Raw genomic sequence first — 27999 nt, forward strand, 5'->3', positions numbered from 1 at the left:
ATGCAGACATGCACTCACTTCACCATTCTTACACACATTCACTCACATGCATACGCAAACAACACAACACACACAGATGCATTCACATACACACTCACACATTCATGCACACAACCAGACACACACACACACAATACCCCCCCAACCCCCTTTCCTGTTGGAAGCCTGACTTACCTTTGTGGAAATGGTCTTCCAGAAGGGAATGGAAAGGGGCGCTGCTATTGTCAGCAGGGTCCGCCAGCAGAACACCGCCAGGCCGTATCACAGTTCATGCTACGGCTGGCAGCGCTCAACTGGTGTGGCGGTGCTGGTGGTATCAGCGCCACCTTACCATCGTCCCCCACCATGAACGCTGCCGGATTTCTGCCCTTCTTGTGGCGGAGGTCCGGCAGTGCTCATAAGATGGTGGATGGATGGTAGCCTCAGTGGCGGTATTTTGGTGGCCGTCATTGCGGCGGTAGGCGGTTTTACTGCCAATGTCAAAATGACCACCTATATCTCATTTTGATATTGTATACAGGGAGTGCAGAATTATTAGGCAAATGAGTATTTTGACCACATCATCCTCTTTATGCATGTTGTCTTACTCCAAGCTGTATAGGCTCGAAAGCCTACTACCAATTAAGCATATTAGGTGATGTGCATCTCTGTAATGAGAAGGGGTGTGGTCTAATGACATCAACACCCTATATCAGGTGTGCATAATTATTAGGCAACTTCCTTTCCTTTGGCAAAATGGGTCAAAAGAAGGACTTGACAGGCTCAGAAAAGTCAAAAATAGTGAGATATCTTGCAGAGGGATGCAGCACTCTTAAAATTGCAAAGCTTCTGAAGCGTGATCATCGAACAATCAAGCGTTTCATTCAAAATAGTCAACAGGGTCGCAAGAAGCGTGTGGAAAAACCAAGGCGCAAAATAACTGCCCATGAACTGAGAAAAGTCAAGCGTGCAGCTGCCACGATGCCACTTGCCACCAGTTTGGCCATATTTCAGAGCTGCAACATCACTGGAGTGCCCAAAAACACAAGGTGTGCAATACTCAGAGACATGGCCAAGGTAAGAAAGGCTGAAAGACGACCACCACTGAACAAGACACACAAGCTGAAACGTCAAGACTGGGCCAAGAAATATCTCAAGACTGATTTTTATAAGGTTTTATGGACTGATGAAATGAGAGTGAGTCTTGATGGGCCAGATGGATGGGCCCGTGGCTGGATTGGTAAAGGGCAGAGAGCTCCAGTCCGACTCAGACGCCAGCAAGGTGGAGGTGGAGTACTGGTTTGGGCTGGTATCATCAAAGATGAGCTTGTGGGGCCTTTTCGGGTTGAGGATGGAGTCAAGCTCAACTCCCAGTCCTACTGCCAGTTCCTGGAAGACACCTTCTTCAAGCAGTGGTACAGGAAGAAGTCTGCATCCTTCAAGAAAAACATGATTTTCATGCAGGACAATGCTCCATCACACGCGTCCAAGTACTCCACAGCGTGGCTGGCAAGAAAGGGTATAAAAGAAGGAAATCTAATGACATGGCCTCCTTGTTCACCTGATCTGAACCCCATTGAGAACCTGTGGTCCATCATCAAATGTGAGATTTACAAGGAGGGAAAACAGTACACCTCTCTGAACAGTGTCTGGGAGGCTGTGGTTGCTGCTGCACGCAATGTTGATGGTGAACAGATCAAAACACTGACAGAATCCATGGATGGCAGGCTTTTGAGTGTCCTTGCAAAGAAAGGTGGCTATATTGGTCACTGATTTGTTTTTGTTTTGTTTTTGAATGTCAGAAATTTATATTTGTGAATGTTGAGATGTTATATTGGTTTCACTGGTAATAATAAATAATTGAAATGGGTATATATTTATTTTTGTTAAGTTGCCTAATAATTATGCACAGTAATAGTCACCTGCACACACAGATATCCCCCTAACATAGCTAAAACTAAAAACAAACTAAAAACTACTTCCAAAAATATTCAGCTTTGATATTAATGAGTTTTTTGGGTTCATTGAGAACATGGTTGTTGTTCAATAATAAAATTAATCCTCAAAAATACAACTTGCCTAATAATTCTGCACTCCCTGTATACAGAGGCAGCTTCCTACATCCTCTCTTTCTCAAGTACCTCTTTCCATACTTTCTTTTGCCCAGAAGGGCTCTGCTTTGGGCACTCTCAAGGGCTACCTATCTGCTATCTCTTCTTTCCTGTGGTTGCCTAACCAGCCATCCCCCTTCAAGTCCCCTATTTTAAAGAGGTTTCTCAAAGGCCTTGTACATCTCTTTCCCCCTTTACCATTTATCATGCCTCGGTGGGAACTTAATCTTGTGCTAAATTTATTGATGTTTGCTCCTTTGAAGGCTCTCCTTAATTATCCCCTTAGACTTCTTACAATGAAAACAATCTTCCTCGTGGCAATTACATCTGCCCCAAACGTGAGTGAGGGCCAGGCCTTGTCAGGCAGGCCTCCTTAACTCACCATCTACCCTGATAAACTGATGCTTTGCCCAAAATCCTCATTTCTTCCAAAAGTGGTCACTCCATTTCAAGTAGGTCAATGAATCACTCTGCTTAGTTTTTATGGTTCTCCACATCCCTCTAAAGAAAAGGAGAAAGTCCATTGTCTGGACCCAAAAAAGAGTGTTGTCCTTCCACTTTGACTGAACAAAAGAGTTCCAGTGAATGACCAGCTCTTCGTGGGGTATTTTGTAGTAAATAAAGATAGGGCTGTGCAGAAGCCCCATCTCCTGATTGGTCGTACTCCGCATTAAGATCTGCTATTCACTGGCCAAAAAGCTGGGCTGAGGGCTTGAGAGCTCATTTCACCAGAGTTAAAACTGTGATCATTGTGTTAGCATGCAGAGTTCCGGTCGTGTATATCTGCCAGGCAGCAATGTGGGCTTCTTTGCACATGTTCACAGGTACTATTGCGTGGACTGTCAGGTCCGTAAGGGTGCTCACTTCACCCGTTCGGTCCTGCAGGACTTTCTGATTTGAAATTGGCCTGTAAGTTACTTACCTTCAGTAACACCTTATCTGGTAGAGACTTAGGGCCTAATTTAGATCTTGGCAAATGAATTACTCCATCACAACAGTGACGGATTTCCTGTCCTCCCTGAAATATAAATCCTATTATATCCTGTGAGATTTATATTTCGTCTGACAGGATATCCTACAATGTTGTGACGGAGAAACCTGTCCGTTGAAATCTAAATCAGACCCTATATCTAGCTGCAGGATCCTTACCAACCCACCCATTATCCCTACACTGCGAAAGGATTTCTAAGGACCCAGCTTGCAGTATTGAGTCAGTGAGGGTCCCTGGATTCCAATAATAATTCAGTAGGGTTCCATGGGTCCCATTAATGATTACGTGGGGGTCCTCAGAAGTCAAAAGGTTAAGAACCACTGCTCTAGAGCTTACAAATAACAACATCAGATTGTGACAAAAACACAATCCATAATACATTCAGTAATCTTTCTGTGTACATTTTGCTGGGTGTGGATATAAAAAGAACGAAAACATGGTCAAGTTTTGAATTTTAAGATGGTATTAGGGCCCACTCTTACCAACTTAAGAAAACATGATTCTGTAAACTGCAGCAATTTCATTTTGAATGCAAATTATTCATACACTAAGTAGTCATTATTTATTAATTAGAAATTTGCTCTGACAATAGCATCATACCTCCCAGAGTATATCCTGTCCCTGCATGGAACCTTAATGTAGTTCTCACCAGGCTCATGGGTCCCCCCTTTGAAGACTTGCACTCTTGCCCTTTACAGTTCTCTTATGGAAAGTGGCTTTCCTTGTAGCCATAGCTTCACTCATAGGCATCTGTGAGCTGCAGGCACTTACAGTGCAAGAGCCTTTCATTCAGGTTAACAGGGCAGGATTGTTGTCAAACCTAATCCCAAGTTCCTCCTCTACATAGTATTCCATTTCCACCTTCGTTAAACGATAGAGCTCTCTGTCTTCTTTCCGCCGCCTGACTTTGTAGCAGAGAGATCTCTTCATACCATACATGTTAAACAGACTCTCATGTACTATAGTGACCGGACCAAGCCCTTCCGCAAGTCTAACCAGGTCTCCGTAGCCTTTGAAAAACCCCACTAGGGCACACACAACCTTACAAAAGTCACAGGCAAGACCTTTGAAAATTAGCCACCCGGTAAACCTCCACAAATGTTTACCAAACACTGTTGTGTGGATATCGTAGGCCATCAACAGGCAATAGTTAGCCAGACAGCATAAAGAACTTTGTTTCAAACATATGCATCATCCACATGCTAACCACCACTTATATATCGTACTACTTTACACGCTATATAGAACATGTGTATCTGCAGCCACACTTGCTACGAATGGGAGATGTTAACTTACGTTGTAAGCCTCTGTTCGTAGAATGTAGTGTTGTAGATTTGCAATGCTTGCCGTCTTCACCGGAGGCCAGTATTTGCTGCAGATCTCCTGCTGCCCATGTGCATTGTCTACCAAACAAGGGTTCAGAGTGCGTCCTGTCACTCGAAAGAGTTCTTTGAAGAATAACTGTCAAGATCCGAGTCAATACTCGATGGTAGAAGTATGCAGAGCAAGTGGCCAGTCTGCTTTCTTAAGCTCTGAATATTCCTATGTTGAAAGGAAATTAAATCAATTCAAAGCAAGTTGCCTCTTTTTTTATTTCAGATTTCTCATAAATAAATCAACTGTGTATACAGTTTTTCAGCAATGGTTACAGAACATCTAGTTGAACGTGCTGCAATACCCCAACTCTCCAATTTCACTCTGTGCTTATGTTTCCCCTTTTACAAGGTGTGAAAACATCCATGCTTGTGATTTCTCTTCAGTAAACTAACACCATCAGTTATCTCTGCAACAAACGTTGCATCCTAAAATAGATTTAAAGTTTACTGTCTTACATTCCCCTAATCTGGAGAGGAGATAAAACGGGACTACTCTAAAACAAATTTGGTTACCAGTCACTAGGCCGCATGCAAACACATTTAATTGCCTCATGTTTGAATGTTCACATTCAGCATTTGTGCTGTTTCTGTGCAAATAGAAACCTCACTTTTCTTGTGCTATTTTTTTGCCATTGTTGTGGTTCCTTCTCAGTCAGTGCAAGAGAGCATAGCAAGAGTTTTGTACTATCCTCATCGTTCACTTCCTATCCTCCCTACACACATACCTATTCACTTGCCCTTCTTTCCTAGTGGCCGTGCCTCTTAAAGGCCCTCAATTAATATAAAGGTCCTTGTTAGTAATTATATCTCCTCGTGTCCAGAGAGTGAATGTCCTGAGAACAAATGCATGCACTTTTGAAGGACGTTCTTTGTAATTCAGATACTGAACATGCACTGAATTAGTTGTTGTGTTCCACTTTGTTGAGTAATGCATGCATCGAAGTGCAGAGGGTTTGCATCTCATGTTTCTCACCTGATGTATGTTTTCTGGGTGATTGTGCCATCAGGTACGGCGAGTACAGAATACAGAACAAAACCTTGAACAAGAACGACCATTATGTTGGAAATTGGAAGGAGGGCAAGATGTTCGGTCATGGAGTTTATAGGTAGTGTATTATTACAAAATATGTTTGAAAAGTATTGCCATTGAGCTCTAACATTTAGAAATCTCTATCTGATGTACTGCATGGTGTAACAAAACAGACTGATGATGTCATCTTTTGTCCCTTCATTATTTCTTTAATTGCCACTTTTCTTACTTTTGCAATGGACGTTTTTCATGCCTTTATTGCTAGAGGTATATAGTTTATTCATTTGTTCAGTGCTCCTGACAAGTAACATATATGGAAATATTAGTAGTTTCTCCTTGCCTGTTCCAAACAAACGTTTTGCCTTGACACTTTCTCAAATAATGTTCTCTCTTTCCTCCAGTGCCATGCATATGTTTTAAGTTTTTTTTTTTTACTCTGTTTCATTATAGGAGGTTATTTTTCTTTTCTATGGCACTAATTCACAAGGTTGCATCTATTGTGTCTTTCTTCATTCTCATGTTTAAAGGAGTTCACAATCCTATTTATAGAATCATCAGGGTATAGTTTGAGACTCGTCCTCTGGTATTATCCTGTACAAACCTGCCTACTGTTATGCAGAATCGATCCACACACTAATGTAATATTTACATGGCCAAGATTATGGGCCTGATTACAATTTTGGAGGAAGGTGTTAATCCGTCCCAAATGTGATGGATATACCACCTGCCGTATTACGAGTCCATTATATCCTATGGAACTCGTAATACAGCTGGTGGTATATCCGTCACATTTGGGACGGATTAACACCTCCTCCAAAGTTGTAATCAGGCCCCATGTGTTATAAGTGACGTGTTTCCAGCAGTTTTGAAGTTGATAGCAGCAGTCCCCATAGCATTGAAAATTAACACTCCTATTTTCCACTTATTACTACCTTTTTTTTTACTGTGACCTTTTTTAGGATGAGCATAGCAGCGCGCAAGCGCTGCTTTTCCGATGTGCTATTATCTATTTGGGCTTTTAACCACGCCCACCTCAAGCCCATCACTTTCACTCGTTCATGGGCTTGCCCTTCAAAAATCCTTTGTTATAATTGGTAAATGCTATATGTTTGTCCCTCCTTGGGGTCGGTTGGTTATCGCCTTGGACATCGACTCTGTTATATGCCTAACTGCACTTTTGGCGATGCGTTTGACTGCAAGCAAACTTCTTTTACCTTTTGTGTGTCTCCTTCACGCTAATACTTATGGCATGGTGCTTTGAATCGGCTTGCTTATGTGAAACTGTTTTACTTTTCATTTTCAATTTATGTGGCAAGAAAAGTCCAGTTAGGCGTTTACAACGCTAATAGATCTAACTCGTTTATCATTGCATGTCTATTTATACACGCACTGTTGCCATATTCTTTCTCATTCCGAAATATTGCGATCTTTAGCTACAGTTTTCCCAAATTTATCGTTCATGCTTTCTGAAATAATGCACTTACCCCAGGGGCAAGATAACAAAGCTACTGCATTTGTGTTCAGTCCAGCCACAGTTTAATTCTATCACCATCGTACACAGATCTCAAGTTTGCATATAAACACAACTGTATTAAGTTTACTACAAACTTAACTCTGCTCTGTAGTGTTGCGAATGTTAACACTGCCATTATTTATTAAGTCAATTTTGTTGCAATACTTCTTGCCTGATTGCAAACGCTGCCTCGCCCTGCAGTCACTGCTGGACACACGCGATCATTAAGTTTAGAAGAACTTTGTGCTTGCACTGACATTTCATTCATATGGTACTTTTGACAAAATGATACCTACAGTAATAATAATAGCATTAATGATTAACTAAATTTGTGCAATATTACTATTTTTTTTTGTTGCAAATACAGAATATTATTGCATAATAAATCCTCTGAAAGTGTGTTTCCACCCGGTTTTGAACTGGGGACCTTTTGCTTGTGAGGCAAATGTGATAACCACTACATTACTGAAACTTGAAGCTAATTAGTGGCTACTGTACAGTCCTTGGCTCACATATTCACCATCTAACGTCCACTTTGCTGTGTGAAAATTATATTCTCACTGCTCTTTGAAGTTGTGATGCAGGGAGCATAAGAACTGGGATTTATCTACCCTGGAAACCTCAAAGGTGTATGTGTGGGTGGGAGGAGCTGTAATGTCCAATACGTGCTGTGACGAGTCCATGGCAGTCCACCTATGTTTTGCTAGTATAAAATCTGTGTTTAAGAACTCTGCCTCTGAAGAAATAGATGCACAGGAATAAGCAAGTATTATTGAAATCAATAGATTTTGCTTACAAGGCAGCTGTTGGCTTTGTCAATGGTTTTAGTCAAGTTGTACATCAGCTTTTGCACAGTTTGACTGAAAGTAAAATAAATAAATACATCATCACAGTCAGTGCTGGCCCATCATAGTGATTTTTAGGTTGAGCGCGCAAGCGCTCTGACCTGTTGTGATCTATCTGTAGGTTTTAACCATGCCCAGCTTACGCCCATCACTATCACTCGTTCCACGGTCTTGCCTTTGAAAAATCCTTTGTTATCATTGGTAAACGTTTTACATTTGTCCCTCCTCGGGGCAGTTATGTTACCGCCTCGGACACTGACTCTGTTACATGGATAATAGCATGTTTGCGATACGTTTGACTGTGAGCAAACTTCTTTTTCCTTTTGTGTCTCTCCTTCACACTCATGCTCATGGTCGTCTTGGCGCTTCGAATCAGCTCACTTATGTCAACTGTTTTACTTTTTCATTTATTTTCAATTTATGTGGCAAGAAAAGTTCAGTTAGGAATTTACAACTATAATAGCTCTAACTCAAGGAAACGCGAGACCCATTGCATTGCAAATGCTCATGTTCTACTGGCTTGACTGTGTTTAAATACGCATGGAAGATTTCAGATGATTAGTGTAGGAAGCTGGCTTTCTGTATGGTGCACTAAAAAGAAGTACACTCTGTAGAGAGTCCAGTATTCCCCCAATTGTTTTGCAGAATCAAAAGTAGGTAGGACTAATGCTCTATTTTGTGATAGTGTGGGTGAGCAGTTAGGCTTATCAAAGGATAGTACTAAACATTTGTTGTACTCAGAGAGACAATAAATGAGACACACACTCAAAGGAAAAGACCAACTTAGAAAAATAACAGATCTTTTTACATATGTTTCAAGCCTAAGAACTTCCTAATCAGGTAAGTACTTTTCAAAATCAAAAATCAATGCAATTCTCAGAGTTTGTTTATGTTGACCTACGGAGGAAAACAATGTTCCGTAAACACAGGGTTAACAATGACTTATAAGTCCAGATTCAGAGGGTTTAGGTAAGTACTGGGCACTGATCAGAACCACACCAGCAGGTCACTCCGGGCAGCATTGGGGAAGCCGGGTGCAGGGCTGCAGTAAGGCGTGGAGTGCCCACTGTGCTTCTATGGGAATTAGTCCTTGTGAAGACAGGCGGCAGGCTCTGACTAGGAACCCAGTTGGGAACAACAAACAGGTAGGTTGTAGACTTGGAGTGCTCGGGACGTAGGTACACCTTTGGTACTTTTCTCCAGGGGTGACGGAGGCAGGGGTGTCCTTAGGTGTCTGGTTTCTCTGTCCAGGAGCACTCGCAGTCCTGGTGTCCTGTGTGTAGAGGCTGCAGATGTTGCTGGGGAGACCAGCAGGGTGTAACAAAGTGGACTCGAGCTCAGGGGTGCTGGGATACATTGTTGGCATCAGTGACCCACCTAAGATGGGGTCAGGGATACCGGATGAAGTGGTTGCAGGAGATGTTGGGTTTTCTCTCACCACAAGACCACGAGAGCGGGCCTTTGTGTAGAGGCTGCAGGCAACTTGGGGAGTCCGAGAGGGGTGAAACCTGAGTGGAGATGGACTCTGGATAGCTTAGGAACCTTGCTAGCACCGTTGGTTGGCTTTACCTCGGGTCGTGGACGTGGTGCAGAGGTCACTTCGGGTGACAGGTCTTTGATGTTCCAAAGGCTGCAGAGTCCTTTCTTGAGACATTATTGCGAAGCAGAACCGCTGCTCACTGGAGTCTTGAGTCTTTATGGAAGGCAGGCAGTCCTCCTGTGTTTCTTGGAAGCTCAGCTGCAGTACGAGTCGTCATTTTGGGCAGAGACAGTGGAGGTCCGCAGGCAGGCGGGTGGGGCTGGTACCTAATCAGCTGTTTCTTCTTTTTCTCTTCTGCGGGTGCGACTCTTCTTTGTCCTTTTCTTAGGTCTTCAGGTTCTGAGTTCTAGGAGTGCAGGGGTGCCACCTAAATACTCAATTTAGGGGTGTTACAGGGAGTGCCAGGTGGTAGCCAATGGAATACCCACCTTTAGGGTGACTACACTCTTCTTATAACCACTTATACTGGGAGGTGGGCATAGCCCTACCCATAGTGGCATAATTCCTTCCAAGCAAGATGAAGGAATTTAAAAAGTAGTATCCATTTTAGCTGAAGTGGGCACACCTCCTATTCTGCCTAATTTTCCTGCCCGTGCTGCCACCATCTGGAGAGACCGGGGTCGCATTACAAAGGTAGCTAGGCCTTTAAAACTTTCCGTCCTGGAATGTCCATGCTGCCTGAGTGGGGTTTCAACACCTGTGCCCAGTGCAAACTTTTGCCTCTGGCCCTCGGAAGTGCTGGCTCTCATATTAAGGGGCCAGAAACGTGTCTATGGTGGCTGAACTGGTCAGGACCAGTCAGTCAATCCACTAGTAGCTGGTAGGTTTTCACGGGGGCACCTTAACGGTGCCATCTGGGTCCAGTCATTAATAAATCCCTCACTGGCATCAGTGAGGGTTTATTAATCTAAGATGTTTGATACCAAACATCTATATATTCGGAGTAGCCATCATGTAGCTGGAAAACTCATAGTGACCAGTGTCCAGCACGTGCATTTAAAATGGCTTTCCATGTCACTTACTATGTCTGAGAATCGACAAAGACATAGAGCCATATATGCTTGTGCAGATATCTGCTAATGCAGATATGCCTTCATATGTAGTATAATGCACCCTGCCTTAGGCCTGCTAGAGGGGTGGCTTACATCTATTGCATGCAGTGTTTAGGGGACATGGCACACAGGCTGTGTGCCATGTTGTGTTTTCATTTTTGTCCGCACCAAGACACACAGCCTGTCATGTGCTTGGTGAGGGGTCCCTTAGGGTAGCACAATTCGTGCTGCAGCCCTTAGGGACCCTCCTTAGTACCCCAGACCCTAGGTACCAGGGATATCATTTACTAGGACTTACAGTGGGTTCTAAAGGTTTTGCCAATTGGGAAAAACAACTGTGCAGTTTTGGGGGAAGAGGTCTTGCACTGGGGACCTGGTTGGCAAGAACCCAGTGGTGTTTCAGTCACAATTACACCAGAAACAAGGCAAAAAAGTGTGTTGGGGGGTGGGTGGTCTTGTCAAAAGAGGCATTTTTCTACAATTATTAATAAAAAGGACATAATTGCCTGTTAGAGTCTGAATCCTCCATTAATTTGATGACATCTTTATTCCTGTGGGAAGGTAACTATCTCATGAACTGTATGGCCTTATAAATCAGACTGAATCGACAAGTTTCAGTTTTTGTGACTGCTACATGTTTCTAGTGTCAGAAACTGTACACCAAGGCCTAATTTCCCAAAATGGTGCAAGGCTTGTTAGTTAGTAGCATTTATGAGTGCCCTCAGTGACTATTGCAGTAATTATATTAAATGCTGCAAATCAAGTTGGACAGTTGGTTCAGGGTACTGCAAACCTTTAGGATTTGCCTGGTTTTTGATTATACCTTTTGAGATCACATCTTAGACCTTAGATGACTTTGCATTGGCTTCTCTTGACCCCAAAATCAGTTTCAATGTAGCCTGCATGTTTTTCAGTTGTCTTAGAAATTGATTTCATTTCCATTTTTAGACTTAACTGTAAGAGTTAAATGAGCTCCTAATAATAAGTAATCTCAAGATGAAAGTTTATTACTTGACAATTCCAACACATTGAATCATTACCAGGGTTTGAAAAGTGTTTGAGCCTGTGTCAAGACTTCAATATGGAAATGGGTGCAGTGCCTCCCTACTTCAAAGCTGTCACTATAGCAACAGTGCAAAACCTTGTTTGCCTAGACAGCATTGGTTGTTTATCTCCATAAAGTCGTAAGTGGGTCCGCACAATTTAGGAGGCATGACCTTCCTTGTCATTACTCACTAGTGACAACCTTGCTCACAAATTTAAAAGTGGGTGCTAGAGGTCCAGTGTCCTAGCTTGGCCTGTCACACAAGCACACTTTAACTACAAATCTTTTTTGTGCAAAAGGAATTCTGTGAAATGTTAACAAGCTTGGGGACGTGGACTGCGGCCCAGGCTTCTGGAGGAATGAGAAACACACACATACATGCTCTCAAAAACACAGACGCACACACAAACACACACTGACTCACTCATTCATTTGTCTTTTAAATGTAAAGCTTTTTAGCCAGTTTCATTTAGATAATGTAGTGTGAAAAGCAACTTTTTTCCTTCAGTTTTTCAAAATATTTCCAGGGTAGAACCACCAGAAATCTGCATGGGATTAGTGGGGATACACTCACAGGGCAATACGTGACATACGTTTCGGCCCCCCCCCCCCCTACTAGTACTCAGCCACCACTAAGCTCTACTTGTCTAGTATCATCTAGTATCATCTGAATCAGGAGACATCAGCACCTACAGACCTCCTTTCAAGATACAAGGCTTGATATGCTAATCTCAGGTGACACTGCTAATTAACTTTTTGCATTGCAGAGTTACGACACAAGATTATTTTAGCACTCCAACATGTATAATAATATGTTAGAGCTCAAAAATTTAATGTAGTAGGATGTGCAGAAATTTTGCTCATTAATATTAGTGAGGCAGGGATGTGCTTGGGAGGGAAGGAGGGAAGCTTGTGAAGGACAGCTGATCTCTCTTCCTGCAGTCACATTCGCAGAATATCAGCATGGCTGATCAGGGTTCTCCCTAGAGACTTTTGATGGTGTCTGTAAGAAGTGCAATACACCATTATAAGTAAGCGCTGCCCATAGCCCAAGGGTTTACTTCTCAATTTTAATGCCGCCTTTAGCTGTTAAAGGGACCCACAGCATACTTATTTTTTGAAAAGTCTGATAAGGGGTAAGACACCATTAGGCTGCAAAACAAATTACAGACTAATTCACTTTTTTTGCCTAGGGAAAGCATTCCCAGGTCTCAGTGCACCAGGAAGGGTCTACAATTTTGGCCTGGTTGTCTCTGCTGCCTGAGTTTAAATCCCATCAGCACATTGCAATTCCCTCTATCTTGACCAGTAGCAGCGATTGACCATGATAATATGGGCAGATGAGTGATGATGGACAAGTGGTGTCCTCTTCTGAGGTTTAAATTGAGGACTTGGTGCTTATAAAACAGCCCACATGTATCTTTGGCTTTCTGGGAAACTATTTTTTTTTTTTAATGTCCTAATGCATCTTTCCACTTACTAATATATACACTGCTTCTTAGAGTTTGCATCTGATTTAAAGTTTGACAACCTTTTCTCTTTCTGAGACAAGTGGTTGAATTCCATTGAATAAATGTTTATATATAAAGCTGTGTTTTTGATTCCATTTGTTTTTTGCAGGATAATAATACAACTCAGTCTTTATTTGCTCACTTTCTCAAATAACCTGGGAAACTGTCATTCAGTCCACTAAAAGCAAAACATATTTTATTGCTTTGATCAGATACATCCCTCTAGTGAAGGTCTGTAATAATGCCATATGCGCTTCAGTGCACTTATCCCCTTATACTGTGCAAGGTTTTGTAACGCTGACATGAAGAGATTTATCAAAGTATATTATTACGTCGTAGTACTAACAACCCTTCTGGGTAAATTGCCTTTATTAATCGGTATGTAAAGTTAAGCCTTCTTTATTCATCTGTAAAACTGAATTTCAAAGGAGTCCCTAAAGTGCATGTTGTAAAACATACCTGCTTGCTCTTCAGGTTAATTTTACAAAAACAGGAACAGTTGCAAGTGACAATATTTGTCACAGAGTTTTCAGAAGGAGTGTCATGGTGGGTTAAGGGACTGACGCTTCAAGGTGACACATACAAAACAAAGTAAATAAATGGTCAAATATCAAAAGGTATCCCTTTTACTTTCAACAGGAATTATTCCTTTGTTGTCATTGCCTCACAGATTCATTCTTCTAACTTTTCACCTTATAATGTGAAAGATTGTGAGCACATGTTTACCCAATTGAAGTCTTTTACATCTTGCATTCTAGTCAATATGCACTTTTTTGCTACTTTCTGTATTTGCAGCTATGCCACTGGAGAGGTTTACGAAGGGTGCTTTCAGGATAACATGCGCCACGGCCATGGCATGCTGCGCAGTGGCAAGTTAACCTCATCCTCCCCCAGCATGTTCATCGGTCAGTGGGTGATGGACAAAAAGACGGGTTATGGTGTCTTTGATGATATAACAAGGTAATGTGTTTACAACAAAATGGCTGGATGGCTACATTCAGGGGTTGTCGTTGATTTTTCTTCATACATGTGATATACCTCAGCAGAAAGCTTTCTCCCATTATCCCTCCAAAAATAGGGTTACATTTAATCTCTATGACTTGACAGTAGTCTCCTCTCAATAGCTATAGGGAGAAAAGGTGATAACTATGGGAGAAAAGGTGATAATCAAAATGGTGATAGTTATATGAGGTTCAGACTAAACATCTTGTGACAAGGACATCAAAACTTAGGTTGCAGTATAAAGTGGATGTCCTTTCTGCAATTATTAAACTAAACTGCTACTTAAATGTGTGTTTGAACAACTCTTTTTTCAGAGGTTTTGGGGACAGCATATGGTTTGATTGTGTTCTTAAAGTTGAGCTGAGGTGATCTCGGGATCTCGAGTTATTTGCTGTTGAACATTCTGTGGTGGATTGTTAGTGCATTGTTTGAGGAATTTCCTTTTTATTACAGTACTTACTCATTTGAATATGAGTCTGCCTCACTGACGGGACAAGACATTTTCCATATCCTAATTTAACTTCACTTTTAATTAGCCCCTTGGAAACTCCTTCAGCAGTTGTCTCAGCTCATCCTGGGTTGACTGGAGAGCACAAGATGCTGCATGACTCATCGACAATGAAGGTCTTTGGAGTGGATATAGACTTAATTTCTTTCCCTTTTCAACTGCTAGTTAATGTGCAAATGTTCTGAGGCAAGGAGATCTGTTCTGTAAACATATTGATCTTTGGAACAGGCGTGATGCATTTCTCAAGTCAAACTAATATCAACAGGTTTGTTTAAAGAGTATGTACAGATTGACTCATATTGAATTCAGTGCAAGACTAGGACGCAGAGCTGGCCTTGGCATCTGTGGATATCGCCAAGGCCTTCGACACACTGGATTGGACATTCTTGGAGGATGTCTTGAAGAGAATAGGATTGGGGACTAACTTTTGTGCTTGGGTCATGTTGCTCTACATGAATCTTAGAGCCCGGGTGAGGAGTTGGAGAGCTGTGTCCGAGACTTTGGAGGTGCAGAGTGGCACTAGATAGGAATTCCCATTTTTGCCACTCCTATTTGCACGCGCACTGGAATAGTTGGGCATGAGACTCAAGAGGGTGCTGAGGGTTTGGGGAATCTGATTGGAAGACACCATCCACGTGCTTTCTCTCTCTGTAGATTATGCCCTATTTTACTTATTGAGGCCGAGGGAATCTGTGCTGGGCTTATTGGCACACTTACTTGAATTTGGCAATGTGATGGTGGGGTTGATAGTTGACAGAAATAAAACTATACAGTTCCCCTTGGGACATTTGGCATCAAGCCCGGTAGATCTCCTACCCGTCCTTGGCCTTTACTGGGAGGCGAGACAGATTCATGTATCTTGGCATAATGGTGGTGATGACAGCTGAGAAACAGTATGCCTATAATGATGGAAGGGTGGGAAGAGGTCACAATCGTCCATCCACTTCTGGGCTAAACTGCCCTTGTCACGATGTGGGAGTTTGCTGTTGCCAAGATGGTGTTTCTCCCTAGATATCTTAATGTGATACAGAACTCTTTATGTCCCCTAACGTGAGCCACTTTCTAACAATTAAGCAGCCTACTACAATTAAGCAGTCCATTGGTATCTCTGGTATGGGGGCGAGAGAGAAGCCATGTGGCTCTTGACACCTTGAAATTGGATCAAAAAGTGGGTGAGTTGGGATTTCCAGTCATGAATTATATTAGTATACTGCACATATTGAATATGCAGCAAAATGGGTGGCCTAAAAAGATATCAGTAAGAAACAGTTGCTACAAGTGATATGAATGGACACAGCCTGACTGGACTTTTAATGAAGGACACAAACGTGAGAGGGTACTTCCCCTTTCTGGTGCAGCATATCGCCTGTCTTTGGGAGCAAATAGTCTCCAGGGCCCTTCTGCGCCCCCACCCTTTCTCCAGGAACCTGGACTTGTGGGTTCTGGAACCATTTAAGGGCCTAAGTTTAACTATATCTATTGCACACTTGCAGGAAGGAGGATGTTGACTGCTAGCAGCCTAAGTCCTGGAGAACATTTTATCTCTTCCAGGAGGCACAAGAAATTTTCTTGGTGGGTGAGGGCCAGTGCTTACAATATGCGAGAATCACACAAACTGCTAGGGAACTCTGGATGGAATTTCCAAAGGCGCCTTCCCAATCAGAGACCCTGCAGGTGCTCCTTTGTATGGAAGAGGGTGGCCATCTGGTGTCCTGGATATATATATAAAGCCCTCAAAATAGATAGACCTCGATGGCAGCTGCAGCTCGAATGGCCTGGAACAACGATTTAAAGGGGCAACTCACAGGCAGTGAATGGAAGATGACCTGTGCGTTAGTAATAGAGTTCTCCGGTGATGCCAGAATCAAATGAATTGATTTTAATTATGTGCATCGTAATATTTTACACCACTTAAACTACATAGGATCTTTGTCGGCTGTGGCCTGTCCTTGCTGCGTAATGGAGGTAGTCACATTCTTTACATCTGGTGTGTTACTGCAACAAGGTTCTAACTTATTGGTGGAGCAGCTCCCAGGAGAATCAGTTACAGTACTTGATCTTTCCTCAAATAATATCTACTGTATTTTGTAAGCAGACCCAAAAATGGGAAGATGCAATATAAATTCATTCATCTTCACTCCTCCTGGCAAATTGGCATATATCCATGGATTGGCTGGGGATTACTGGACCAGAAGTGACACTTTGGGTGATAGACACTGTTGAATGAAGGAAAAGCATATCAGGCTACCTCACACAAGCAATAAGTGTGCTGAGGACTTAGACGTTTTGGGTGGACATACTGACCGTGTTTGAAGAGGAGGTGAATAGCTGACTACACTAAGTGGAATAAAAGGGGTACGCTATTAACATTAACCCCTGGATACAAGAGAATGGGTGAGGATGGATTTAGGAGTAGTTCAGTGAGGATAAAAGGTAGATCCACGGACAATGGATAGGATGAATCTCAGACTGAAAAGTAACTGCGTGGTAGAAGTATTATGTAATAATGAATGGATATGAAGAGATCACAAAACAATGGGTAGGAATAATATATCTGAAACAGGACGTTGGCAGGGAGAAGAGAAGAGTGTCAGTCTTTTAATTTTTTTGTATTTGTTCGTTGTATATTATTACCGCTATTGTGCAATGGTAAAATGCATAAAGAATAAAAAATAAAAAAATAAAGACTATGTTGAAAACTACTGAAAAGGTAACTTAAACAGTCTTGATACAATAGCCGCAAGCTCCAGTTTCATATGAAAAGTTACGATTAAGAATGTTCCACACAGAATGTAGAGATACGTGAACTTCAGTGGACCCACGATAAAACCACAATTGATGAGTGACCCCATGAGCCCAGATGTCCCCCCCCTGCCAGTGTCTGTGTTCCCCATCTGTCTGTGTGCTCCTGAGACCAAGCAGAAAATGTCACGAATGGCACACTTTTATTTTTATGCCTTGTATTCTTCCTGAAGTAACCCTGTGGTGGAGGCATTCTGACCATGAAATGTCTGCAGTAGCACTCACCAGGTCTTTGAGCAGCCAACCAAAGTGACAGTGGAGAATAAACAAACACAAGAAATGGAACTCTAGGTTTAAAAAACCCAACAGGATTAGAAATCGTCAATGCATACAAGAGATACTGATTGCTAAATTAGAGCACAATAGGACAGTCAAGCCATGCAGACAGTATCACCAGAACCCCAACAATACATTCACCCAACTTTAAGGAAGCTGAACTCACCAGGACACTTCTAGAGTCGTTTTATGTTTCTGTCGGGCTGACATATCTGGGAAAACAATGAAGTTTTTTCCAGATTAATTTCCTTCTACAGGGCATACAAAGTGGATGCAAGAGCAAACTTTTCCTGCCTTGCAGACAATTTTTGACATGGGACAACAAAACTACTGGTAGCAGCTACTGGTAACAGAGTCGAGCAGTTAAGACTTGCTTCATGATGTGGGGAGAGGGAGAAAAAGTGTCATAGCAAGCAACATTTCTTATTAGTGTCCAATGTATGGTTTATCTGCAGTTTGGATACGACTCCAGATGTTATTAGTGTTTCCTACTGTTAGTTGCTAGATATCTTTTGCCTTGCACTCTACGGTGATAGTTATCCTCTCGGGCTTGATGTAGGTCAAGTCTGTGATTTTCAGAAGTGGTGAATATTGATTGCTTACTTCGGCTGTGCACGTCATGAGTTCAAGAACAGAAGAAATCTCAAGATGCAGTTCACAATAAATATTTATTTAAATAGACAATCATCAACTACACCAAGAAAGAAAAAATACTTACCAACTCCCACTCCCTAGGGCCAACTTACAACAATGATCTGTCTGAACCATGAAAATAAGCAAAACACCATCATCTATCCCTTCCATATAGTAGCCACACAGAAGAAGAAAGGAGGGTAGGTATTATAAGACAGTGTCAGCATCGCCCCCACAACCAGCCAAGATACAGTTTGTGAGTTACAACCCCAAAAACTACAACAGTGAACAGAAGAGTGTAAGTATACAGAAACCAATACAAATATCCCCCCTCAAGTCAGGTGGGCACAAACTGCGTCATTTATTATGTATATTCAAACCATAATAAAAAAACAAGAAAAAAAAAGATTATGAATCTGAAGCGTGCCAGTTGACAGGTCATTGGCAGTTTGAGGCATCATATTAGGCAGTTCAGGGGTCTCCTCATCAGGTCAGTCATGAGATCCTTCCGAGGTGGGTATCCACAACGAAAGATTCCGCATTACTTACAGTTCCCTCCTATCAAATTACTGCAACCAACAGTGATCGCTCAGCTTGAACTTAAACTTGAGAGGGGTGCTTGGATGTCCTCCAGCCACTTGCCTGAATATACTCCTCTTTTGCTGTGGTCTAGGATGCTACCATCGTCTCGCATTCTCCCAGCATGGTAGGCTTCCTGCCAGTCCCAAACTTCTGAGCAGGGGAAAGCAGCATATAGCAGTCACCAGTCTCCCTAAGCGATTTCTGATCATCCAGGAAGGAAGCCGGCTTGAATTGCTATGCTGCAATGCAGTCCAAAAAGATTGAGATCCAATGATTCTCCCAGGTATAGTTACCATTCTGCCGGTAAAAGTGAAAGATTACATCCTTGTCGTGAAAGTGAAGTAGTCTCACCTGCCTGAAAAATCTCCTCTTTCGTTGTGGTCTAGGATGCTGTCATCGTCTCCTATTCTCTCAGCATGATAAGCCTCCTGCCATTCTCAAATTTCTGAGCAGGATAAGCAGTATACAGAAGATTCCGACAGCCTCCCTAAGCCATTTCTGAACCTCCAAGAAGGAAGCTGACTTGAATTGCTCTGCTGCAGTGCAATCCAGAAAGACTGAGATCCAACGATTATGCAAGGTATAGTTACCATTCAGCTGGTAAAATTGAAGAAATACATCTCTGTCATCAAAGTGAAGCAATCCTGTATATAGTACAGGACAGGCATCGAGGGCAGTCTTCTGGTGGACATCTGTGTGCCCTTTCTAAAGCAAAAATTGGGCAATTGAGTCGGGCGATTGTTTTGACGGTCCATAAGTCAAGAAAGAATACATTACCATTACTTCCAGTCCTTCGGGGAGTCCCACTATCCGGATATTGTTCCACTGATTATGCCTCTGAGTCCACTGCCTTGTATTCCAGGAATCACGCCATCTCAGAAAAGTCCGCACTCAGAGCCTAAAGGGGATCAGTTATCGGCCACAGTTCAATCAATGACCACCACAGTGACCTTTACCCTGGCAGACAATTTGCTTTTGTGTGCACGCAGGGGGACAAAATGCAATGTGAAATCATCCATTTTAGCATCCGTTGTTACTTAGGAGGACTGAATGACCAGAAGTATTTAATCTAACCTACTTATTGGCATAATTTGCTGTTCCAGGTTTTAGAGGTTCTGAAGTCCGTCCGGTGAGAGAGAAGCCATCTCGTATCCCAAAGTTTGGGGACTATCCAGGCCTGAGGTGTCCTTAACTCGTCTAGTACGACCCATTTCATGCCGTTGCTTTCTGCCTATTAACTGAGATGGACGTTTATGATCACAGGAGTATTGAACAAGCCGAAACGTAGTCCAATAATGAAAAGAGGGGAAGGAACCAGTGTCAGGGTAGGCAAGTGAGGCCCTCAACCAACGGCAGCTTAACAATGCCCCTGTCAGAGTAAGATACCAGAAGGGAAAAAGCCCAAGTGGAATCATAGATCACCAGTCTAGCACTCAGAGAATGGCAGAAAAAATCTGATAAAGACAAGTTGGCAGTCCTGTGAGGAGATAGGCTTCTCCAGCCCCCACCAACATGGGGTCCCAGTTAGGAAGGAATCAAAAACCCCTCTTCACGCTCAATGGCAACACAAATTCTCTGCTGAGTAATACTCTTCTGGATTCCCTCAGGCTTAGGATTTTCCCGCAAGGATATCCAGTGGGTGATTTCCAGCTAGTTGGTAGGCCTGATGTTTACAAGGTGCGTTTTGACGTGTCAGCCCTTCCAGGGCGATGTTAATGAATAGCCTTGACACCCAGAAAATATGTCCCTCACTGCCCGCTGAGCCTCTGTAGTGTACCTCGTTTGATCCTGAGAAGGAGAAAATGGGGCATAGGGATCCCCCATACACTTCAACCAGAAGAGCCGCAATCGCTCCAGGCATGATCTGCAGCAATAATCTGAGCTGTTGTACAGCACAGTTAATGACAGTCTCCAAAGGAGGCTCACTCCGGGCAGAGACGAGCAGCAGTAAGCGATGTATCTGGGATGCCAGACTGAAGGCCTCCGAAACTCCAGATCACCACGCTGCAGCCTCAAATGATTCCCTGAACAGCTGCCCCACAACTGCCTCCTTGGTTCAAGCGAAGACACTCTGGGACTGGCTCTGCTCAGATGATCAGCTCTGCTGGGGGTCGGGGCTCAGGAATCAGTGTCACAGAGCCCCAACAATGTTCCAGCCAGCCAGTGGGGGCGATCAACAAGCCATCCACACTGCCCAGGATGGATGAAATCAGTGGTTGGGATAGAGAGCGCAAACAAGCATATACTACTTCATGAGTGACTTGCCACGCCCCTCCTTCTTTCTGTGCTCTTTGACTTTGATCCAACTCCAAAGACTTAGTTCAAGCCAAAGTCAGTAGTCTGGCTGTATATGTAAGAGTTCCTAAGGGGATTCTCCTCCATCACGACACTCCTATTGTGTAGTCAGCAGTTTAAGGACCCAATTCTGCTTCCATTGTCGTCCTCTGCATCCATCCGAAGCAAATCTTGGCAAGCCCGTAATTCCCTCGTCCACTATCAACTCTGCAGCAGGCAGAGGCCTTTAGTGAGGCCATGCTTCAGCATTTTAAGATGATGCCGGGTCCATCTGGCTCGTTCACGCCCACCCTAGATCTGACCTCGACCTTTGATCCGGACACGACTTCATACTCCCCAGCCTCTAATGCAACACCAGTACTATTGTAAGTCAGAGGCCTTGTGCAGCTGGGATTCTGACACCATTCAGGGACTTCAACATGCTCCATGTGACAAGACTTTATACACTTCCCATTATACAGATGCTGGACTCTACTTAGACCCTACAGAATGCCAGAGACATAGATACTTCCCCTGAGACAGTATTGGGCTCTCCAGCATGACACCCCCACCCACTGAGGAGAGTGTTTACTTTGTGGTAGTGGTTCGCAGAGCAGCAGACGTTTTGTATATCCAGTTGCCGCCATAGGAACCAAACCAAAGCAGATCTACTAACGGAAATCTTGGAGAATGGGCCTTTTACTTGAGAGTCCTCTATCCCTTTTAACAAGGCTTTGACAGAAATATGGATTGCAGCCTGGTTTAAATATTGTTTGGCTTTTGCTGCAAGTAGCTAGGCAGCATAGGCCTACACCAGGAGACCCAGCCTTCCTTACCTAGCACCCTACTTTTGAGGGCATGGTGGGTTAGGCTTCCACCATCACAGTAAAACCCAACACATTCCCTACTACACCTCCAGACTGAGAGTTGAAGTATACTGATACATTTGGCAAAAGAGCTGTTTCCTCGGCCAATTTGACTCTGAGATCTCTGAACACCATCTGCTTTCTGTGGCTGCCCCACATATGTGAGATCTCACAGGCCATCTCTGATTAATTCAGGAAAGACTTCACTCAAGCAATCCAAGACAGATGCAGCTTCATATGTTTTAGACTATGTGGGTTGCACCATGTGCACCTGTGTCATAATCACATACTAGAGTATTTCAGTGATGTGCAGACATCCCTTATGAATATGCATTTGAGTGTAAGAGGCCTTTCTTTGTGAAATCTGGCGACGCACTGTGGTGCTTTAAGGCATGCAGAATATTCTCTAAGAAGACTCTCAAGGACAGAGAGGGCAGGCTGCTCATTTGGCTCCAGAAGTTAAAATCAAGGAAGGATCCGGTTTCTGGATGCGACTGTTAGGAATCTTCTTTGTCCTCCAGAAAGACTCACAAACAGGACAGAAAGCCTTAAATAAGACCACTCAAGGGTCTTGTAAAGGTCACAGTCCTTCTAAGTCTCCCTACACAGGATCTTCATCCTCCCACAAAGAGAGGAAAGAGTGTTCTGCCTCCTCAGAACGGCATACAAAGGCATCTTCTTAACCTCCTACACCACCTTCTAGAATTCAGCATTCTTCAAGAAGCCTTCTGGAAAAACATTGGCGACTAGACACTCTTTGTTGACACCATTGGTGGAAAAGGCATCTACAGTGACGTCAGCGACCTGTGCACTGACGACGGTATGTACAGTTTGCAGTTCTTCAACTGTACACACGACGATTACACTATCGCCAATGGCCCCTTCTGTCAAATCATCGATATTGAAGATAACTTGAAGACAAACCCATCGTCGACAACCACATCTCTCCCGTCGATGGCCGCCGTGTGGACGGAGCCCACAACATCACAGCAGATGGCACAGTCAACGACAGAGAATAACAAGAGACTACAAAAATCCATGTATTTGACACCGTCACACACTTCTGGTGCCACCCTTGATTCCAAAACACCTCGGAATCAGTACTTATATCAGGAGAAAATGATCCCTGTGCCTGGATCCCTTATATCGGATCTGCAGTTAGTGCTGGCATATCATAGGAAGAGATTTCCACCAGATATTACTGAGGCTCAGTGGGCGTAATTCGGGCAGTGAAAAGCGCTATGGGGCTGTCCATGGGGGCCCCTGCACTGTCCATGCAATGCAAAGGCTGGCGGAAAGGGGACTCGTAATCCCCAGGGCAGCGCGGGAAGCAGCACTGCCCTGGAGGATTGAGACCGCCGGCGCCACCAGGCTGTCGGCAACCTGGCAGTGTCGACGGTCCAACCGTGGCGGCTGTACCACGGCCGTAATGTGGAGGCCTGACCGCTGCTTTGGTCGCGGTCTGACCTCCACCGTTGCCATGGCGGTCTCATGATCGCCAGGGTCATAATGAGGCCCTATATATTGAATGAGGGCCTGATAGTTATGAAGAATCCTGCCATGGTTACTGTGTCCTCCCCCACCTAGAAAGAAAATATAAGGCACCAGACAATGCCCCAGCCTGTCTGACCGGGCATCCCAAACCGGACTCAGCTATTACTCAGACAGCCCAATGGAAATCAAGGAACCCTTCTTTGCCAATCTTTGCACCGCCTGACAAGGAGGGAAGAGGGCTTGATAATATCAGAAAGCGCTTTTCCTCAATGTCTTCTCTTACAGTAAGGGCGTCAAATTCCTTGGCTTCGATTGACAAGTACAACAGGCAGCTATGGGCCGACATCGCTTTACTTGGACCAGCTGCCAGAGGATTCCAAGGCAGAGACCAAGAAAATACTACAGGAGGGGGAAGCTCGGCTGAGGTTATTGATTGTGTGATAGACATCGCTACCACTGCTTTTTAACAGTTAGCAGGAGTTCTAAGAAGTCAGGGTTGGTTTCGTGCAACTTCATTCAGACCTGAAGTGCAGAACAAGATTCTCGACTTGCCTCTTGATGGGGAAGCCCTTTTTGGAAAACATACTGATGATGCACTGGGGACTATAAGGACTGATATGGACATGGCCAAATTTCTAGGTACCCTGCCATTTAAGAAACACCCTTTCAGGGTGCCAGAGGAGGTGGATTACAACAATATAGCTATCCAGCTTTCTCCTCTACTTACCAATCCTTTCGTCATCAATACCCCCAGAGACAGCCTCCGCAAGCTGCCTAAAGCAGGCCCACCCAAAAATCCATAGCAGGACAGGAAGGAAAGGGTGCAGGCAGTATACAATGGCTTCTTATGGACGCCGGCTACCAATCTTTACTCAAATTCAAAAATAATAGAAAATATTTCCCAAAATTTTTGCAGATGGCAAGACATTGCATTGGACCAATAGGTGCTAAACCTTATCCAATTTGGCCATACCTTGGAGCTTCTGCAAATTCCACCAGCAAGATATTCTCCTCCACGCACTTTAAAGCACCTACATTTTCTCCAAAAAGAAGTTTGGACAATGCTCCAGAAGGGAGCAATAGAAATAAAATCCTATTTCAGACAGAAGGAACGGTGTTCAATCTTGGACCTCAGAGAGCATAACACTCATCTCAAGACACAGTCATTCTGTAAGATTACTCTACCCAGTAATCTCTAGCTTCTCAATTCTGGAGATTAAATGTCCACTTTTGATCTCCAGGACACATACTTCCACATTCCTATTCATCCCACAGAAAGTTCCTCAGATTTTTGGTAGCCGATCGCTTCCAATTCATAGTTCTTTCATTTGTCTGAAATCAGCCCCTAGAATTTTCACAAAATGCTTGGCTCCAGCCGCAGCATTCCTCAGGAAACAAAAACATCAGGTATTCCTATATTTAGATAACTGGCTCATCAGGGCCACATCCACAGCAAAGGCACAGATATCAACAGAGGCCTGTATACAGCTGTTTAGAGAATAAGGCCTAACCATCAACCTTTCAATCTTTGAAAAAGACTACCTTTCTGGGTGCAGTTCTGGACACTTCTCTCAACAAGGCTGCTCCCACAAGGGAAAGACAACAGAAACTAATCTCCTTAGCCAGACTGGTTCAAATAAAAAAAACTGTTTGCCTCGTCAAATCCCTGTTAGGGATGATGTCTTCCTGTATCACTCTTGTTCTGTTCTGTCGTCTCAAAATATGACCCCTTCAAGAATAACTGGACAGTCGGTTGGCACAGCCCACAAGGTCTTTTGACAATACAATCAGAATTACGAAAAACGTGATCCTATCTCTCTCTTGGTGAACCCAGAGCTCCCATCTGTCAGTGGGTCTCTCATTCCTCACTCATCCATCCCCGTGGGTGATCACAACTGACGCTTCCCTGGAAGGTTGGGGAGCCTTCCTTCAGGATTTACAGGTCAGAGGTAGGTGGAAGTCACATCATAAGACCTTCCACATCAATTAAAAGCAGTTTGCCTAGCCCTTCAAGCTTTCCTGCCAAAGATGAAGAATTCTCTAGTACTCATACATACGGACAACACTACAATGATGCACTATATCAGCAAACAGGGTGGGACCATATCTCTGCTCTTATCTCTAAGAATCGCAGCATTTCTGAAACCGATCCATCCTCCATGGAGTGCATCTGCGGGCAGAACACGTGCTGGGGTCCAAAATGTCATAGCAGACTTTCTCAGCAGGTTGACAACATCCGACCACAAATGGGAATTGGATCAGAAGGATTCTCAATGGGGCAAGCCAAATCTGGATCTTTTTGCCACTCCCCAGAATGCAAAATGCCAATTCTTTGCAAGTCAGGATCGCCATCCAGGCTCTTGGGGGAATGCATTTTTAATGGCATGGTCAGGAAAATATGCTTAAGCTTTTCCTCCCATTCTCCTGATTCCGAGGATCCTAACCAAGATCAAGACCAAACACCGCAAAATACTTCTTATTGCCCCGGCATCACCTCACCAGCACTGGTATACAGAGCTGCTTCTCCGATCTTGAGAGCCCCTGCATCCCTCACCATGCCTGCTAACAATGAACAAAGGCCAGGTTCTGCACCCGGATCCAGCATCACTTCATTTGACAGCCTGGTTCTAGAACACAATGAGTGCGCACATATAGACATCGCTCCAGACTTCAGAGTCATTCTTGCCAGAGCCACAGCGGACAGTACAAACAGGACTGACTTACAGTCTTAAATGGAAAAGGTTTTGCATATGGTGCAAACAAGCTGGAGTGCACCTGTTCTCATCACCGGAGCAGAAACTTCCTTATCTTCTCCATTTAGCAAGAACTGGTTTGGCTCATGCTTCAATTAAAGTTCACTTGGCTGCAATATTCTGCTATAGGCGATCAGGGAGCTTACCGTCCTTGTGGTCAGTGAGGATTGTCAAACAGTTCCTCAGATGGCTCTTTGGAACTTTCCCACCAACTAGACCACCTCTGCCTTCTTTGCAACTCAACATAGTTTTGTCCCAATTAATGAAACATCCATTCAAACCTATACACAGGACAGACTTGAAATTCTTATCATGGAAGGTTGCACTTCTTCTTGCCCTTACCTCAGCTAGACGTGTTAGCGAAATCCAAGCCTTCACTATACAGGATCCTTTGTTGCAGCTTAAGGAAGATAGGATAATAGTACAAACAAATCCAAAGATCATACCGAAACTCCTTTCGGATTTCCACATAAATGAGCCAGTAGTCCTAAAGTCATACTTTCCAAATCTTTCCTCACCAGTGGAACAGGCCCTTCATTCCATAGACGTCGAAAGATGTCTAAAATTTTATTTGGATAAAACAAAGGACTTTAGAAGATCCAATCCCTTTCCTAGGGGCGCTGAACGCCACACTCTCCAAGCAAGGGATTGCTAGATGGATATCTAGTGCAATCAATTACCATCACAGAGCTGTAGGACAGCCTCTGCACAAATCAAAGCATGCCCATTCAACAAGAGCTGTAGCAGCATCCACTGTGCTATTTGCTGGTGTGCTCTTCCAGGATATTTGAAGAGCTGCTACCTGGAAGAGCACTCACACTTTTATGAAGCATTACTGCTTGGAGGCAGTGTCACAAGGTGATGTCGCAGTGGGACAAGCAGTGCTAAGACATCTGTTAAGTAACGGTGAGCTATCATATTCTCTTTTTCCCTCCATCCCAGTATATGTTCCACGCATTGCGTACTAATCTTTCTTCCTTTATAAGTACACCGTTTTTTATTTAGGATTGTATGTCAGGATATGGTTGTTAATAAGTATCTATCATCTAAAGTTTTGTTGACCAATCGTATTAGAGGTTTTTGTTGGTTATTATATGATACTAAGCATATAATGTGCTTCACTACTGCTTGCTATTCTGACTTTAGCATGTGAATCTATGAAAGTTCCGGTACTGGAGCAACAAAATAAGTTACTTACCTGTTACTGTAGTTCTCCATTATTGGAATCTGTCATAGATTCACATGCAACCTTCCCGTCTTCCCTGCGAAGCTCATCGTTAGATACATTCTATCTATTTCAGGTACTCCAGCACTCGTGCTTTGGAAAATCTGAGAGACCGGAGCTTCTCACAGGAGTGTTCTGGAGGGCAAAGCAGCCTAGTTGGCTGAAACCTATGCCTGGTCTCTTTTTAAAATTGACAAGGAAATGCTACTAAAGTGAGAGGCCTAAGCCCCTCATACACTATAGTTAACATTACTTTGCTATTATAAGGTACCGGGGTACTCCCATCTCAACGAAAGGGAATGATTCAAACATGTGAATCTATGAAAATTCCAATACTGGAGAACTACTTTTCCAGGTAAGTAACTTATTTTCTTGTGCTCAGCAGGCCTATCCTCGACCCCTCCAGAAAGTGACCTTTGCCACTGCGGCCTCACTGTTGAAGTGTGGGGGAGGGTGGCAACCTAATTCCCTGTCTATTCTAAGCACCTGGGCTCACCTGCACCAGGGCGTCACATTATTTACTGCAAACTCCTTGCGGTTAGTCTAGACCTCAAAGACTTGTTCAAGTGCATATAGGGTAGACAGTCCTCA

General features: G+C 43.6%; 1 protein-coding gene across 3 annotated transcripts in view; it reads left to right on the forward strand.

Moving 5' to 3' along the window:
- ALS2 (alsin Rho guanine nucleotide exchange factor ALS2) overlaps window positions 1–27999 on the forward strand; it is an 895474-nt gene that overhangs the window by 554590 nt on the left and 312885 nt on the right. For all 3 annotated transcript variants that reach the window (XM_069226056.1, XM_069226055.1, XM_069226057.1), the window contains 2 exons: window positions 5465–5563; window positions 13789–13953. In XM_069226056.1, coding sequence (XP_069082157.1) covers window positions 5465–5563; window positions 13789–13953 — 264 coding nt within the window. The remainder of the gene's footprint in view (window positions 1–5464; window positions 5564–13788; window positions 13954–27999) is intronic.

Source organism: Pleurodeles waltl, chromosome 3_1 (assembly GCF_031143425.1).
Source record: "Pleurodeles waltl isolate 20211129_DDA chromosome 3_1, aPleWal1.hap1.20221129, whole genome shotgun sequence".
NCBI classification, from domain to species: Eukaryota; Metazoa; Chordata; class Amphibia; order Caudata; family Salamandridae; genus Pleurodeles; species Pleurodeles waltl.